This window comes from Mytilus trossulus, unplaced genomic scaffold (genome assembly GCF_036588685.1).
Source record: "Mytilus trossulus isolate FHL-02 unplaced genomic scaffold, PNRI_Mtr1.1.1.hap1 h1tg000050l__unscaffolded, whole genome shotgun sequence".
Classification (NCBI taxonomy): Eukaryota; Metazoa; Mollusca; class Bivalvia; order Mytilida; family Mytilidae; genus Mytilus; species Mytilus trossulus.
Genome location: NW_026963292.1, coordinates 446,870 through 463,196, shown reverse-complemented (window position 1 = coordinate 463,196; position 16,327 = coordinate 446,870). Strand labels below are relative to the sequence as shown.

The following is a 16,327-nucleotide window of genomic DNA, read 5'->3' as shown; positions in this document are numbered from 1 at the left end:
TCATCTGCGAATAAGCGTGTTTTTGATGTTACTGTTGCAGGTAGGTCATTTATGAATATCAGAAAAAGAAGGGGCCCCAAGACCGAGCTTTGAGGCACCCCACTTACCACAGGCATTTGACAAGATACCTCCCCATCAAGGACAACCTGATGCATTCTATTATTAAGGAGGGCTAATACCCAATTCCAGGTATTTCCCCTTATGCCAGGGGAGGAGGGAAATTTACCTTACCTAACAATGACTTCACAGTTCAGCTAACAAGCAAGCTAACCAAATATATTACCATTAGCTACATACTGACTGAAATGTGCTGTAAAAGTTTTTCTATACCATTTGATGTTACGTGTATTTCTGACATGGACGGATAGTTGTCAGAAAGAGTTGGTATTTGTTCTTCTTCATCTTCAGGTGTAAAAACAGAGTGATATTGTTTGTTGAGTATTTCGGCCTTTTGTTTTGTGTCATCTATTAACATGCCCTCAGATCTTAACGGTGCAACTTCTGAACTGTCTATTTTTGTGGGTCTGATGTAGTTCCAAATTTTTTCCTGTTTTTGAGATGTTTCTAGGCTTTCGTCATAGCAAGTGATGTTTTCTAAATATGTCCAGTAGGCTTTTCTTGTCTCTTTCTGAAGTTTTTATTTGTTTCTCTGTACTGTTTACCAATGTTTTTGTGTAAGTCTGTTTTCATTTTTTTAAATAGTTTATTTCTTTTTCTAATAAGTGATTTTATTTCTTTATTAATCCATGGCAATTTCTGTTTTTTTGTTGTTTATAATTTTAGTTGGAATTGACTCTCCCATGGTTTTTAATACAATGTTGTTTTAAAATTGTCCTAAAGTTGATACATTGTGAGTTCTTCTAATTTTGCAATATTGTTTACATTTATGTTGTTTCTTTTATTTGCTCAGTATTTGCTTTGTTGTATTTGAATACTTTTCTAGTTGTTTTTTTTTTTGCTCTTCTAGGCTTTAAATTTGATTCTATGTATACAATTTCGTGATCTGATATTCCAGGAATTACCTCAGTTTTATTTACTAGAGAGCTGTTATTAGTAAAGAAGAGATCAATTATGGCCTGTGATGTTTCTGTAAAGCGTGTTGGTGTTGTTACAACTTGTTCTAGGTAGTTGTCTTGGCATATGTCTATTAATTGCTGACATTGTTTTGAGTTGTATGCCTTTTGTTTTATGGAGTAATCATTCCAGTCGATTCCACCCAGATTAAAATCACCACCTAACCAGAGGTGACAATTATCGCTTTGTTTTATTCTGGAGATAGTTTTTCCTTTTAATAAAATCGATTGCCAACCATTACAAAACTTGTCCGAGATATTGTTGATATCGACCTACACAAATACACCACAAACACACACACACACACACACACACACGGATATTCCTTTTTTTTTATAATGGCAGGTCTTTGCAAGGATCTTTTGTACTAAACAACAAATCTTTTGTTTCCTACAAATGCAGCTTGTATTCTAACCTCGTTTTTAATCTTTTGATCTCATGTCAAAGTATACAAAATTCAGTAAATCATCCAAAGATCTGATTTCATACGACTGGGGTGCTCGAACTTCCTTAATGTGTTTACCTGTCAAACTTTCCCCAACTAAGTATTCTTTGCCCATTTTACATTGTGCCCATTTAATGATTTTATCCATGGTTGGTGTTTGTACGCTTACGATTTCTGCGATACCTTTCATGACAACAAGACCAAACGGAATGTCCTCTGTTATATAGCGATATTCAAAATCTGGAACATGTCCATTTTCTACGACCTTCATGGGATGTACAAACTGAGAATACGATTTGTTTGTTCTCATACACGTCATCACTGAACTATCATCTGATATCTGCTTATAATAACGCTGTTTAAACCAATCATGAATATGAATGACGTCAGACATATCCATATCCCTTTTCAGGTCTGATATCTTCTTTGCCGTGGCCACTAATTCATCACTTAAGTTCGACATGATATCAGCTTGTTCCTCGCTTACTGTTGTAAAATATGAGGGAACATCAGATAAAGGTTGTCCATCCCAGTCTTTCCATTTACCATACATTAGTGGAGGATGAAGAATGGAACCAGCCATCAATGAAACCGAGAGAAAATTAGAGGCTAGTTCTATTATTGGTTTCTCACCGATTATGTATTGTAAAGTTTCAATTACTTGAAATGGAAGGCGACTGTCAAATCCTGTGAGCATTGTGGCATACACAACGTCTTTTGTTCCTAACAAGCGAACATGTTTACCGTAGTTCACAATACGACATCCCCAGGGTAAGGAGTCGAAACCAACTATTGTACATATTCTGGATTTATCTCCTAAAATGTACTTACATTGAAGTCCAAATCCTGCATGGCCTGGTAGACCGATTATAAGCATGTTAGGTTTGATGTAAGGAAGTATACTACGGATATAAAGTTCATGACGATATGCCGGAGCAACAATAAAAACGACCTGTATTTGATCCATTGCTGCGGCTGCGTCGTTCGTTACAAATGACGGTGATGATTCAATATTCTCTACTGAACCATCTGGTTGTGTTGCTGAAACAGTCAGGCATCCTTCCTTTAGAGAATTGTTCCAAAGGTCAGCTGAACCCTGATGCAATGTGAGTATGTTAACATCGATATTCTTTTTCTGTGAGGCGAATACTGCCAAACAATGAGCGCCGTTTCCTCCCCCACATATTAAGATTTTTAGTTTTGTATCCATCACTACTGATATATCTGGAAAAAGAAGAAAACTGATTGTTCTTTTTTTCATATTTATTCGATTAATGAACTGCTTCATCTTTCGGAGCATTTCCGATCACCTCGGGTATTTGATGACGTTCATAATGCGCATTCTTGCATGTTTTATGTTGTGTTTGTGTTTGTCTGTTTAAGACATGGCGTTATCAGTGTGTTATCGACGTATGAATTCGAATGTCCCTTTGGTATAATTCGCCACTGTTTTAGTCCCAAGTTTCTATGATTTTTGTATATGAAAGAAACATATCAGATGTTCATTCTACTGAACTAGTATACATTATTGTTTCAGACCAAACTAGAGCATGGCGGTCTCGTGATGTGAGTTATAATATTTGTGTTGATGACATATCGGTTGCCTTGGGCTGGTCGAGTTGTTGTCTGTATGACACGTTTCTGTTTCCTTTTTTTTTATTCTATAATATGAAATATACTAGTAAAATGCATTAAAAATGATATTTTGTGCAACATTTTCACCTCTGGAGATTGAGGTACACAGGGTTTTCCAATATACTAGTAGTCAATAGGGCTGAAAGTGACTTAAACACCAACAATCATTCGATCATATCAGAAAAAATACTACATGAACGTGGCTTTCTAGTTTTTACATCAAAACAAGATTTCGAAGTTACTGCCTATTTTTATAATATTTTCGTTGTGTATATTGTTTTATCTAACCTCCTATTCATTTCTAGGAATATGATTGGTTAAAAGCAACCGCGTGGAGACCTTGTATATTTCATATTGGGTAAATAGCTAGGTGGTAGGCAGGGCTTATTTCAATACACGATCAGCAGTAGTACCTCCAGTACGTCTTTTAACACGGCGTTGAACAAAAATCTTGATGTTTCAACAAACGAAGAAATTGATGATGAGCGGTTGAAATAAATTTCTAAAACACATTTAAAGTTAACATGTCGTAAATGTTTGGTATTTGTTTTTTGAATTGTTGTTACCACTGGAAGTATGTTCTAGAAGACTTGATCTCTTTAATATTATAGGACACTACTGTGAATATCGCATGTTAAGATAGTCGGTAAGATGAATTCATTACATAGTGTGCTTGTGACCCAATACGATACATTTGGGGTCAGTAAGTCCATATGTGAATTCGAGCTTCGTTCTCATACCATATGGCATTTACTGACCCCATATATATAATATCATGGAAGTATTATGGAATTATTATAATACTTCCATGATTCTTTGAAGTCACTAGCACACTATGTAATTAATAGTGTACACATACAAACACACACAGACAATTATACATATATATATGTATATAACGTATAATTTGTATACATACCCGTCTACAATGATACTATTCATATATAGAAAAGAATGATGTATTTAATACAAACTAATAATTACGATAAAGTACACATAAAGGTAACAGGTATTATGCGGAGGTAAATGTACAGTTATAATAGATAATAGATAATGACACACACTAATATATATAATATATATATGTATATATGTCGGGTTCATGTGATCTCGTATTTATCTGTATCCTTTCTTTATTATTAGTTTGTGATTTTGACGTAATATTGTTATCAAAACATTTTAACATTTTTGAAATTCAATCATAAATATTTATTTCTCCTTTTTTCTCTATCAATATAAGTAACATCGTAAGAAACCTCCAAATTGTTTTTTTAGTGAATACTATATTTGAAATTGAAAACTAGTACATAAAGAAAGGAACTGAAATGCATCAAAAGGACCAACAGTCATAGGATATACTTCTTATAGACTGTACAAACATTGAATGCACAGAAATCATATATTGATTCTCACGATTGTACATAAAAAGAGAAAATGGTCGGCCCTTTACATTTGTGTGCATCACCAATATATTTGCAGTTACCATGCTAAAACATTAGTTGAAATTTCCCCGCATACATTTTACATGTACATTTAGCTAAACATCGGTAAAAAGGTATGACAATTAACAAAAATATCAAACTCCCAGGAAAATACTAATAAAGGCAACAGTAGAATACCGCTGTTCAAATCTCATAAATCCATGGACAAAAATAAAAAAAATAAAAAATCGGGGTAACAAACTAAAACCGAGGGAAACACATTAAATATAAGAGGAGAACAACGACACAACACCGAAACGCAACACGCACAGAAACGGATCAAGCATCAGACAAAATCCCACGAGAATAACACATATAACATCTAAAAAGAGAAAAGTCAATCAAACCTGAAAAGATGAACTGGAATATATCGATCAATGGATATTAATCCGTATTAGCTGTTACAAGTTAGACAATAATTTGTAATGTTTTAGGAAGATTCAAAACCACAGTTGAAGCCAATGGTTTTAAATGTTCATAAAACATGACTAAGTACTGTCTGACCAATTTAGAACATATTCACATCTTTGAGTGACATGATAAAATTATGCTTTTCCATTGAAATTAGTTATCAAAAGTAATTAAATCCACAAGACGCGCGTCTACATAAGACTCATCAGTGACGCTCAGATCAAAATTGTTATAAAGCCAAAAACGTGCAAAGTTGAAGAGCATTGAGGATCCGAAATTCAAAAAAGTTGTACAATAAACGACTAAAGTAGTATTTCGAAAAATTCATACTTTTGTAAACAGGAAATTTAATAATAAAAAAAATTATCACATAATTGATTAGCATGTCAAGTGCTGACTACTGGAACAGGAATACGAATTCACTTTTTAAAAGAAGTCTTATCTTGGTTAATAAAAGGAATGCGTAACATAGGTAAAGATCAATTCAATGGATGGAAATAAATAACACTGACATTGTTTTAAAAACTTCTACACCGTAAATTTTCTTGATTTTTATAAGAAAACAATGTTTTCTAAATCGGCTTTTTTTAAATTTATATTATTTTTATTAATGATCAAAATAACTCTAAAAATATTTGAAGTACGACCCTTCAACATCCGATGATAACTTTTTATTGATGCATGTACATTTATTGTGGGGATTTTATTTTCTAAAAGACAATTCGGTTGTATTTAGATCAGCATCCTAACATTGATATCTTGAGAAAAAAAAACTGACGTGAATGTCTGGAATTAAAATTGAATAAAAAAAAATTTCACCTTAAAAGAGGAACGAAAGAGACCAGATGGACAGTCAAACTTACAGATTGAAAATAAACTGACAACGCATAATAATAAAAAGACAAACATACACATAATAGCACACAAGACACAACATAGAAAACTGAAAACACCTTGCTTAACCTTTGTCCCCAATATTTTTGTTGTTCAATGTGTGAACCATACTACACATTAGCATTACTTGAAATGTTTTTTTATAATTCTATTTCATTTCAACTTTAATCAGTATGCCGTATTTCTAGGTAGCATACCTCGGGAGATTATACACTTCATAAGTGTAGTTGATAAGAGTTCACTTCCATACTCCATATTCATGTATAGCATTTTATGGTGCATTGAAAGCCATGTACTATACAAACTAGAAGAGAAAACATTTGCTTTTAATTGGACGAGAAGGCGTGAGTATGTTCTGAGTTAAACGATTGCACGTAAACATACAAAATCATGTAATCCTAAAATATCATGTGTCCGAAAAACATATTTTGGATTTTTCTTCAGTTGAAACGGTCAAAATTCCTATTGTGTACCTACTTTCATAAAAAGGTACATGAATAAAAGGAAACTAAAATGTTTGTATATTCAATTTAAGGTTGAAAATGCCACGTAATTTTCTTCCCTCTTTACAATTGAAGCATTGCGAGTATCTCCAAATTCTTGATGTCTGTAGCAGGGCATATATTCAAACGAACGATAAAGAATTTTAAAAGACTCTAAAAGATCTCTTTTTTCTTTCTTTTTCTTCTTCAGTTTACATTGTTGACAGAGCAAAACATGACATCGTTTTATTCTTATTTTAATTTTGGTTTATAAACAAACGAACAACAACAAGCAGAAATATTCAGAGTAAAACCGACAACCATGCATGCACCAGCAGTCTAAATTACATGCTAGAAACAGAAAAATCAAATATATCAAAACGATACACAGGTATTGATTTCAATATTTTTATTATAGACGACATAGGTGATTGAAGAACAATTATTGCTTTTAAAATTTAAGTTTTTCTTCGTTATATTCGAGTTACATGCATAATCTTCAATAAAAATTACTGCCACATGATGGTCAAGTTCGTATTGAAAAACAAATTTGCCGGTATTTGATATACGTTTATTTAAATAAATTGGTTTTATAAATGCAAACACAATTTCTAACCATGTGTTCCATACATTCCCGGCATCTGCCCATGTATATCACTGACATTTTTGTTTTATGCATAAATCAGTTCATGCAAGAACCTAAATATAGTCTCCAATCCATATTCTCTATGTTTCAGTATGAACTCAGATCATTCTATTCAATAAATGGTATAATAAACGAGACGACAAAGCGCCAATATATAAATCTTGTTACTAAAATATGTTAGCTATTTTAAGATAAACATATCTTTTACGATATAAAATGACATGATCGGCATATCTATTATCACCTTTTTAGACTTTAGGACTTTACTGCTTTTTGTTTTTATTCTATTCTAAAGGTATTTTTAGATCATTCTGCTGATGATCTTATCCTAATAATTTACAAAAATGTGTTTCTTTAATCTTAATAACAAATATTAGTGACTTCACGTTTTAAAATATTGTAATCATGAATATTCAATAAAGACGAATGCAAGCATTTTATTATAGATAACCTTCATATCTTATGCTAAGTTAAATATTTCATTTCAACAGTACCACTTGTCAAGTGCCGTATTTAAATGATGACGCACTAATAATAAATACAGTAGTTCTTAATCTATTCGGCCACTGATACCCCTGTTCAAACACAAATGTCCACGTTATCATAAATAGAAAAAAAGTTTTAAATTCGATGCATACGCTGTGTATTTACAAAGGGTTAATTCGGGAAGGGTTTCTTATAAATCAATTGGGCATATGTTTTCTCACTACTGATTTGATGAAACCATCGGACCCTGACACAATTGTAATCCTCGATCATCGATTTCGACCTTGAGCTATAAAAATGCAATTATTTCAAATTTCTGTTTGTTCTTTAGAAACATTAACTTCACTAGCATCGGTATCACCACTTTATAAATTGTATGTGCTTTTCTTAATTTAATTTCTAGGAATTGAAACCATAGTTTCTTGATAATATCTCAAGTCAAGAATAGACAAATTAAGAAATGTTTCTCATCAATTAGTTATTATTGTTTACCTGAATGTAAGAAGGCTTTCAAATGTCGTTTAGTCAGGAATAAGCTCAAACATTTGAAAGCCAATGAGAAATAAGAACCGAAACAGTTGAAAATGTATGTGACCAAGAAATACACAAAATAATGTTAGAATAATTCGTCTGAGGTCCATTTTATCTTTTGGATGTAGGAAAAAAAATTAAAGTTTGCATCTTAATCAAAAAGAAAGAGCAGTGGATATTTTTCAACGTTTTTTTTCAAAGCATGTGCACGTGTTTGCTGTGTTATTATGGCGGTCGAATATTAATAATATGATATTGTTTATGTGATAGTTCTGTGACGTTTTAACTACTACGTGTTGTTGTGAAACGATAATCTGAAAGTATAATTAAGCTAGAGTCAGTTGGGTTTTGTCGTGTTGCTCATTAATGCCTTTCATAAATTGAAAATACAAAAAGTATATGCTCAATGATTTAACTATTTTATCGGTCATGATGACTAACAAATTATTACGAATATTAAAGATATGTTTTATTATATAATTAGTTTATATGCATTAGAATCACATGATTTTTCTTCTTTTTCTTGATCAGAGTCAATAACAATCAAATATGCTGGTCCAGGGATAAGGTAATTTTCGTCGTCTGAATCATGATCTATAATTGGCATTTCACAACTGATTGTTTTGTAATGTTCACTCTTGTTCTGATTTCTGTCCGTAGATTCGTCATCCAAATCCTCGTAAACATTAATGTATGGAGCAGAAATAGGGTCTGTGGCGGTTTTCAAACGTTCATCGTCTATTTCTCCCTCTAATTTTTGTCCGGAGATAGATGGTAGACATGCGTCAGCGTTTTCGTTGCATATTTCTTCATAGATATCATCCGATGACTTTGAAAATCTTACATTCTGAAGGGCAATACCATTACTAATAAGACACAAAATAAAACCAAAATAATCAAACCTGTAGTACCGAGTTTTATAATTATGATCATAATTAAGGTTGAAATTATAGTGTAACCGAGTATTAAATATTTATATCTTCTTTTTCTTTCTAATTTTATGTGTCAATGCCTTTTTGCAATGCCTTTTTTCAATGAGTTTGACTGTCCCTCTAGTATCATTCGTCCCTCTTTTATGTCCGACTACACGTATTTGGTTTTGCTAAATTTCAAATCCTGTATACTAGCTAAATTTCATGTCATTTCGATACTGATTACTAGTACTACTTTCATTGGCAACCATACCAAGTCTTTGTTTCAAAGAATTGACTGTTAAATGGTAAAACAGTGTCCTCAATGCTCTTCCACTTCGTACTTTATTTGGCCTTTTTAACCTTTTTGGATTCGAGCGTCACCGATGAGTCTTTTGTAGACGAAACTCGCGTCTGGCGTATATACTAAATTTAGTCCTGGTATCTATGATGAGTTTATTTTCATAAATGTATATTCATTACTGAAATATTTAACTCACCTTATTTGTATCTCTGTTTGAATAGTTGTCGTTCCTGAAAAATTCCAAAAATGTTCATGAGATTTAAAAAAAAAATGGATTTTTGTTTCTAATGAAATATGTTCTAACGATAACATGGTTATAGCCTACGAACGTTTTAAATTCTTGTACATCATTGACTTTCAAATAATCGATTCGGGCATGTTAGACTTATAATACATTGCTTCCATTTTTTCCGGGTGTTGAGAGGATCTTGCCTTTTCAGATAACGCAGTTAGTGTTGTTTATATCGCAAAAGTATTTTTCTATAGTGTTTGATAATGGCAAAGGTAAAAAATTTGCAAAACGCTCCTGTTTGATGACTTATAATTGTTAGCCGATCGGATCTAAGCATAAGTAGCAGGACATGTTTCCCTGAGGAGCCTCTCCGTTATAGGCATTGTATCTTACTTACATTTTATAATAAAAAAAATGACATATTGCATCAATAAAGTTAAATATTTAAACATTTTTAAAATCTTAGCCATTAAGGTATGGATTGGGTTTACAGATTAGAGAATAACGGACAAGTAAACTGGCTACCGCAAAATGGACAAACAGTAAAAACCACATAAATAAAAATAGCAACAAATGGTATTAATATATGAAGAACTGCGGATAAAAAGCAAAACAAATAAGGAATATAGGTTATTTGGAAAAACAGATAAGGAAGACAGAAAAACGGAATTAAATTTAAAGAAGAGAATTGAGTGATCACCTCCCCTATCCCTACTACCACTTTTCCAGACCCTCATTCAATAATTGACACGTTAACCTACAGAAACGCAAAAAAATGTATCTGAAAAGAATCAACGTTAAAATACCTTTTGAAAAGGCTTTGTATTGCCACGTTGCTCCAGCTGACGTCAGAGCAACTAGTAGAGTTAGTCCACATATTAAGTATATGACTGTTGAAGTATCATTTGCAGAATCAATTGCTGTAATAATACGGTGATCACATTATTATTTTGATTAATACATGTTAAGTTTTTCTTTCTCAATTAGTTTATACGTGAGTTATTTTGATTTTCATGACCGGTCTTGATAGGCACTTTCAGGGTTGTATGCTTGAAATACGGATTTCTTGTTGATGGTACTTAATTTGGTAATTATTCTAAATCAAAGAATATACATGCATGTTTCTCACTTATGCGAAGCTCTGGTTCTTTGTCCAACTTTGGCTTTTTCGTATGTTTTGCTTTATAAGCTTTTCATATTCTTATATAATCGTTGGTTTTCAAGTATTTTGGATATTTGTTGTCAAAATTTTTTTTCTGTTAATGTAATTTGAAAGTTCAAAGTCAATTTTTGCGTGAAAATTATTTTTTTATTTTTTTAAATTGTTTTGGTTTATGAAGTTGCTTTTTTTATACTGACATCAATGTGTTGTGGTACAGATTTGAAAGAGAAGAAAACTTACCTTCGTTGTTTACTTCAGATGAATTCAATGAAAACGTACTACTGTATAAGGCCTCGCTGTGACTATCCGTTGTTTTAAGTGACTCTCTTGAAAATGTAGAATTGTGTGTTGTATTAAATACTTTTTCACTACTACCAAATCTGTTTCTTATGAGGCATACAAACCAACCTTCTTTATAACTTTTAGCGTCGAGTACTTTAAGATCAGTTCTTATACAATCTATTTGAACCTTTTTATCGTAAATAACGATATCAGAAGATGACCTTATAGATACGATTTGAAAAATCGTAGACTTTGATTTGATTAGACTTTCTTTTTTTCCGTCATTGAAAAACCAAGATGTACTCTTAGCTGGAGAATGAGATACAAAGTAAGTTGATAACATAATGTAATTGCTATATCTATTCACTTCGCTTTTCAATATAATGGGTGGCCCTGAAATGTAAAAATAAAGTATGAAATTTATCGCATAGTTATTTCTTCCCTTTGTTTTGAATGATTTAATGTGGTGGTATTTTTTTTTTTTTTTTTTTTTTTGCTCAATGGTTTTTTTTGGGGGGAGTGCATTTTTTTATTGGGATAATCTTTGTTTTTGTCTCATTTCTTATCTGTTTTTTTGCTTTTACTTTTTACTGTATTTATATTTACTGCTCCATCAAGGTTTAATTAAACATAGGTTTCAATATTATGAATCCAAATGAATTATATTTGATAGGTTATTTGAAAACGATCAAATTGGTCAAGAGAGCATTATAATTCAAAAAAATAAAAGCCTGAGAAACATATTCTTTAAATATACAATTCGAGTAAAACTAATTATACTCCTTGTGTAAAACACCATTTTCTAAGGACGATACGGGTACCAAGTCAGCAATTCGTGTTGCTAAGACGTTAGTTTTCTATCTTGTGTATTTTGTGCTGTTATTTGTTGTTACGTATTATTGATAAAAGCTTAAAACATTTGTTTCATTACAATAAGTCTGTCACCTTTGATAGACAGTTCTGCGTATGAAGAAAAATTCCATGTTGGTGTTTCCAAAATACATTTATAAATACCAGTATCCATGTTGTTACAAAATTCAAAATGTAAATGAGAAACGCCACCCTTTACATTGCATGGCAAAGTCCTTATGAATTCATCATTGTAAAAGTGCTGCCAAACACAAGACCATTCTTTGTAAAAATTCGTATTGACAAGGCAATTCAAAGTTGTCGAAAAGCCTCTGCTGCAAGTGTATTTCCTTGGTGATGTCAATACCCGGATGTCTATGAAAAAGAGAAAGCTATTTAATAGTAAGAACACGTGTTATGCATTCACAGAGACAACAATCCATTACAATACCAAAAGAAAACGAATGAACATAATGAACCATACTGTCTTTAAATATGACTAAACACAAGCCTTTTAGTGAAATACTATGTTTAACTGGTTTGACTAAAGTTGTTGCACCATAACAAATAAATACAGATGTAGAAAAACATTAATGGTTTGTTATTCAGTAGATTTGCTTTTATATTTAAAAAAAAAACTGTTGTGTAAAATGCCTGGACACATTTCAAACAGAGAAAGCTAACAGCCTGTTTAAATCAAATGAATTGCAATGTTTCATTTTCTTCAAAAAAATAATTATAGTTTTTTTTTAATATATTTCATGACCACTATTAAACTATACCTGTATAATCAAGCGTTATATCTGCATGAATACTTCCAACTCTATTTCTTACACTGATTCTGTATTTTCCAAAATGAGGATGAGTACTTGGAACTATCTTCCCCTCAATGACAAACATGTCTTTTTGTGTTTCTTTTACACTCAATAAACCAACCTGAAGATTTTCTTCACTTGATACAGTCCATGAAGCAGTAGGTTTTTCAAAACTTTTTATAGGAATTGAAATTTGTGCTGGTTTATTTATTTCAGTTTTAAAAACTAGAGGAGCGTTTGAAACAAGTTCTGGCTTATCTGAAGTAAGATAAAAAAAAAATCGTTTAAACTTTGTCCCTGTTTTTTGGTGATATCATGTAGTTTACTATAACACTAATAATGTTTGTGTTTTGCAAACTAGATAATTTGCCGTCTTGATTATTTTATCCCATTGGTGCAAATTTGCAGATAAAATAAATCACATTTCTATTTTCAGAATAGTTGAAACACGCTAGCGTTTTCATCACTCAGATTCGCATTAACATGGGAGGATTAAGTCATTGCAGAATTTATGAACTGTTTATATAATTACCTTAGAAATAGTCAATATAATAGAAAATACAACTTTTGATGGTTAATACTAGAGCTAGAAATAGTTATATGCATGGTCACAATTGTTCTATACGATGATTATTTGTTAATCTCTATTACAGTAATACTATTTCAAATTGTTGACGTGATAATTGTTTGAAGCTGTTTCTTATGTTTCGTAATTATATGTTATCATTCGCTAGATTATCAAGATACAACCAGCCTGCAAACACTGAGGTTGTGAGTTTAAAAAGTTTCTGTTGACGGCTTATGTTTTGTATTTTGATGGAAAAACAATTAAATCTTCATAAAGTACTCACATGTTACAAGTACGTCTACTTCATCATATCCAATCCCTACTGTGTTGTAAACGTTACATCTGTAAGTCCCTGTATTAGTTCTGCTTACGTTTGTAATACGTAAAGTGCCATTCAATGTAACTTCATCAGAAGATTTACTTAGAATCGTGTCATTATTGAATATCCATGTCAGGTTATACGGCTTGACGTTAGTTTTATAATCACATTTCAAAACAACGTCTTCCCCTTTAGCAGCTTCAATAACAGTAGAACCAACAGGTTGAATAGTTGTATATGGTAGCTCTATTGAAATGAACCAAATTGATGATAAACGTGTATATATTAGTTTGCAATTCAATCAATAGTACAACATTTAAACATTACAGATACACAATTGTTTGCTTAACATCCAACGGAAAATAGTGCACATATCTCAAGAATCATATAATATATAATACAATGTTTACGTGAAACAACAAATGCAAATCTTTGAATACAGGTTATATCATTATATTGGTTTGTATGAAGTTGTAAAGTGTGGCTTCTTCCTACAACATTCATCTGAAAAGTATATCTTATCTGTTCAAAATATCCTGCTTCATTAAAAAAAATTGTCTTTATTTTTTTAACTTGTATGCTGTCGAACATGGCCCTGTCAGTTCGTATTCGACTTTAAATTGTGAATATTCATTTGGTACTTTCGACACTTTTTTTTAAAGCAAACTTATATCAATTAGCTGCTTTTTTCTTGTGATTTTATCAAGAACTTTTGTATACGAAAAATGTACGGGGAATAGAATATCTAATTAACTGACATCGTGTATATATGCACTAAATGTAAAACCTAGTAAGCAATTGAAGGCGGCAGTACTTTACCGATAAAGTCGTCATAGACACCAAGGCTTAATTTTATATATACGCCAGACGCGCGTTTCGTCCACAAAAGACTCATCAGTGACGCTCGAATTCAAAAAAAGTAAAACAAAATAAAGTACGAAGTTGAAGAACATTGAGATCCAAAATTCCTAAATGTGTTGCCAAATACAGCTAAGGTAATTTATGCCTGAGGTACAATTCTCTTTACTCGATTTAGAAGAGACAAATGAAAGTAAACAGAAGAATCGAGACTGATTGCATCGACTGAGTCAACGTTGCAAGAACACTCGTAATGCCTATTCATTATGTCAATATAAAAAAGATGTGGTATGATTGCCAATGAGACAACTCTCTACAAGAGACCAAAATGACACAGAAATTAACAACAGAATATCACCATCTCACATCAGACACATTCAGAAAAAAAATTCCGACTATACTGTTATCTAAAAATCGATTTAAGATTTCAAAAACATGTCGCTAACATCTTGACACATAAAGATATCGTATCTGTGGAACTATTCATATTGGTAATTGTAAAATTTCTGTAGTGTCGATTTCAGTTGTACTTCCTCATCATTCTATAAGTTCAGTTAGTGTGCAAGAACACATCAAGAAATAACCATACTGTTAATGAAATAGTCGAACTAACACGATGCAAATTAAATATACTAGTAGCATAAATAGAAAGACAAGACAGCTGGCATGTCAGTAACAGATAATAGTCCTTTGTTATTGTATGTTTCATTGTCACTTTGTTAAGTTTCTTCCGTTACCCACCCTTAATTCGGATTCTATTGAACTACTGTTCGTATTGTTGGGTTGTTTTTTTGGTTAATTATTCATTAGCCAGATATATACGGGAGGATTGCAATTTAACGAAATATTTGAATCCCGACGCATTTTTGTGTCTGTCTCAAGTAAGGAGCATTTGTCCTTTGTTAACTTGCGTGGTTTTTTTTAAGTTGGTTCATTAGGAGTTTACTGCAACGTCCATGTTTAAACTACCACACACATTATTTATTCGACCTCCTGTTTGTGTTTTTTTCTCGTTGTATTGAAGACCTGTTTTTGGCCTAGGGCTGTTTTCTGCTCTTTAGTCGACTCCTTGTACTTTGACACATTTTACAGGGTTTCCTGTCTCAATTATTTTTAAACGATAAAAAACATATAACTAAACAAATTAGCCACAATATGTCCATTTCTAGATAAAAAATATATATATATAAACGCTGTAAACATATTCATATTTTTTAATTAAAATTTTCGAATGTGTCTGTTCTATTTGTAATATCTTTGTGCACACAAAAAGGTGTATGAAAAACCCAATGACAATACACTGAACCAGATAGAATTATAATTGACAATTTAATTTGCAGTGGAATATTTTTCTAAGTACATGTACTGTGTAGTTTTATAAAAATAGCAAAATGGTTAACATTGAAACTTTTAGACAGGTAAACATTCAAATATCGTGCACCGAAAAGAAAAAATAAATCAAGGAAACAAACCACATTTTTGATAACAATATTACTCAAAAACCCGTAAGTGTATCAGCACTAATACAACCGCGAAATGCACACTAAACGTAACATTCATCGTAGTTTTGATGTCTTGCAAAGTTAACAGCACATGTATGGTCTCTGAACTCAAACATATTTTAAGATATCTTACCTTTGACGTAAAGTTGGACTTGGTATTCAACTGTAACTTCCGTGTTGCTGTTATTAGCGAAACATATATAAATTTGCAAATGATCGTCAACCACAGGAACAAATTCATACAGAAGAAGTGTCGGTCCTCCAAATACCAGTACGGAGTCATTATGTACCCACATCATATCTTCTGGAGGGTTACCACTATCCACACTACATGATAGCTGGCTAATTTGACCCTCATTTACCTCTAGTAGTCCATCAGTTGAAGTATTCATCACTGACATATTACCTGGTGACCCTGATATTACAAAGAATTAGTACGT

The 16,327-nt window shown here is 32.0% G+C and overlaps 1 protein-coding gene across 1 annotated transcript; it reads right to left on the bottom strand.

Annotated features, from left to right (window-relative positions):
- Positions 1 to 1,496: 1,496 nt before the first annotated feature.
- Positions 1,497 to 2,729, bottom strand: LOC134699322 (opine dehydrogenase-like). The gene has a single exon (XM_063560935.1). The coding sequence runs from the start codon at positions 2,727 to 2,729 to the stop codon at positions 1,497 to 1,499; it is 1,233 nt and encodes a 410-aa protein (XP_063417005.1).
- Positions 2,730 to 16,327: the final 13,598 nt, after the last annotated feature.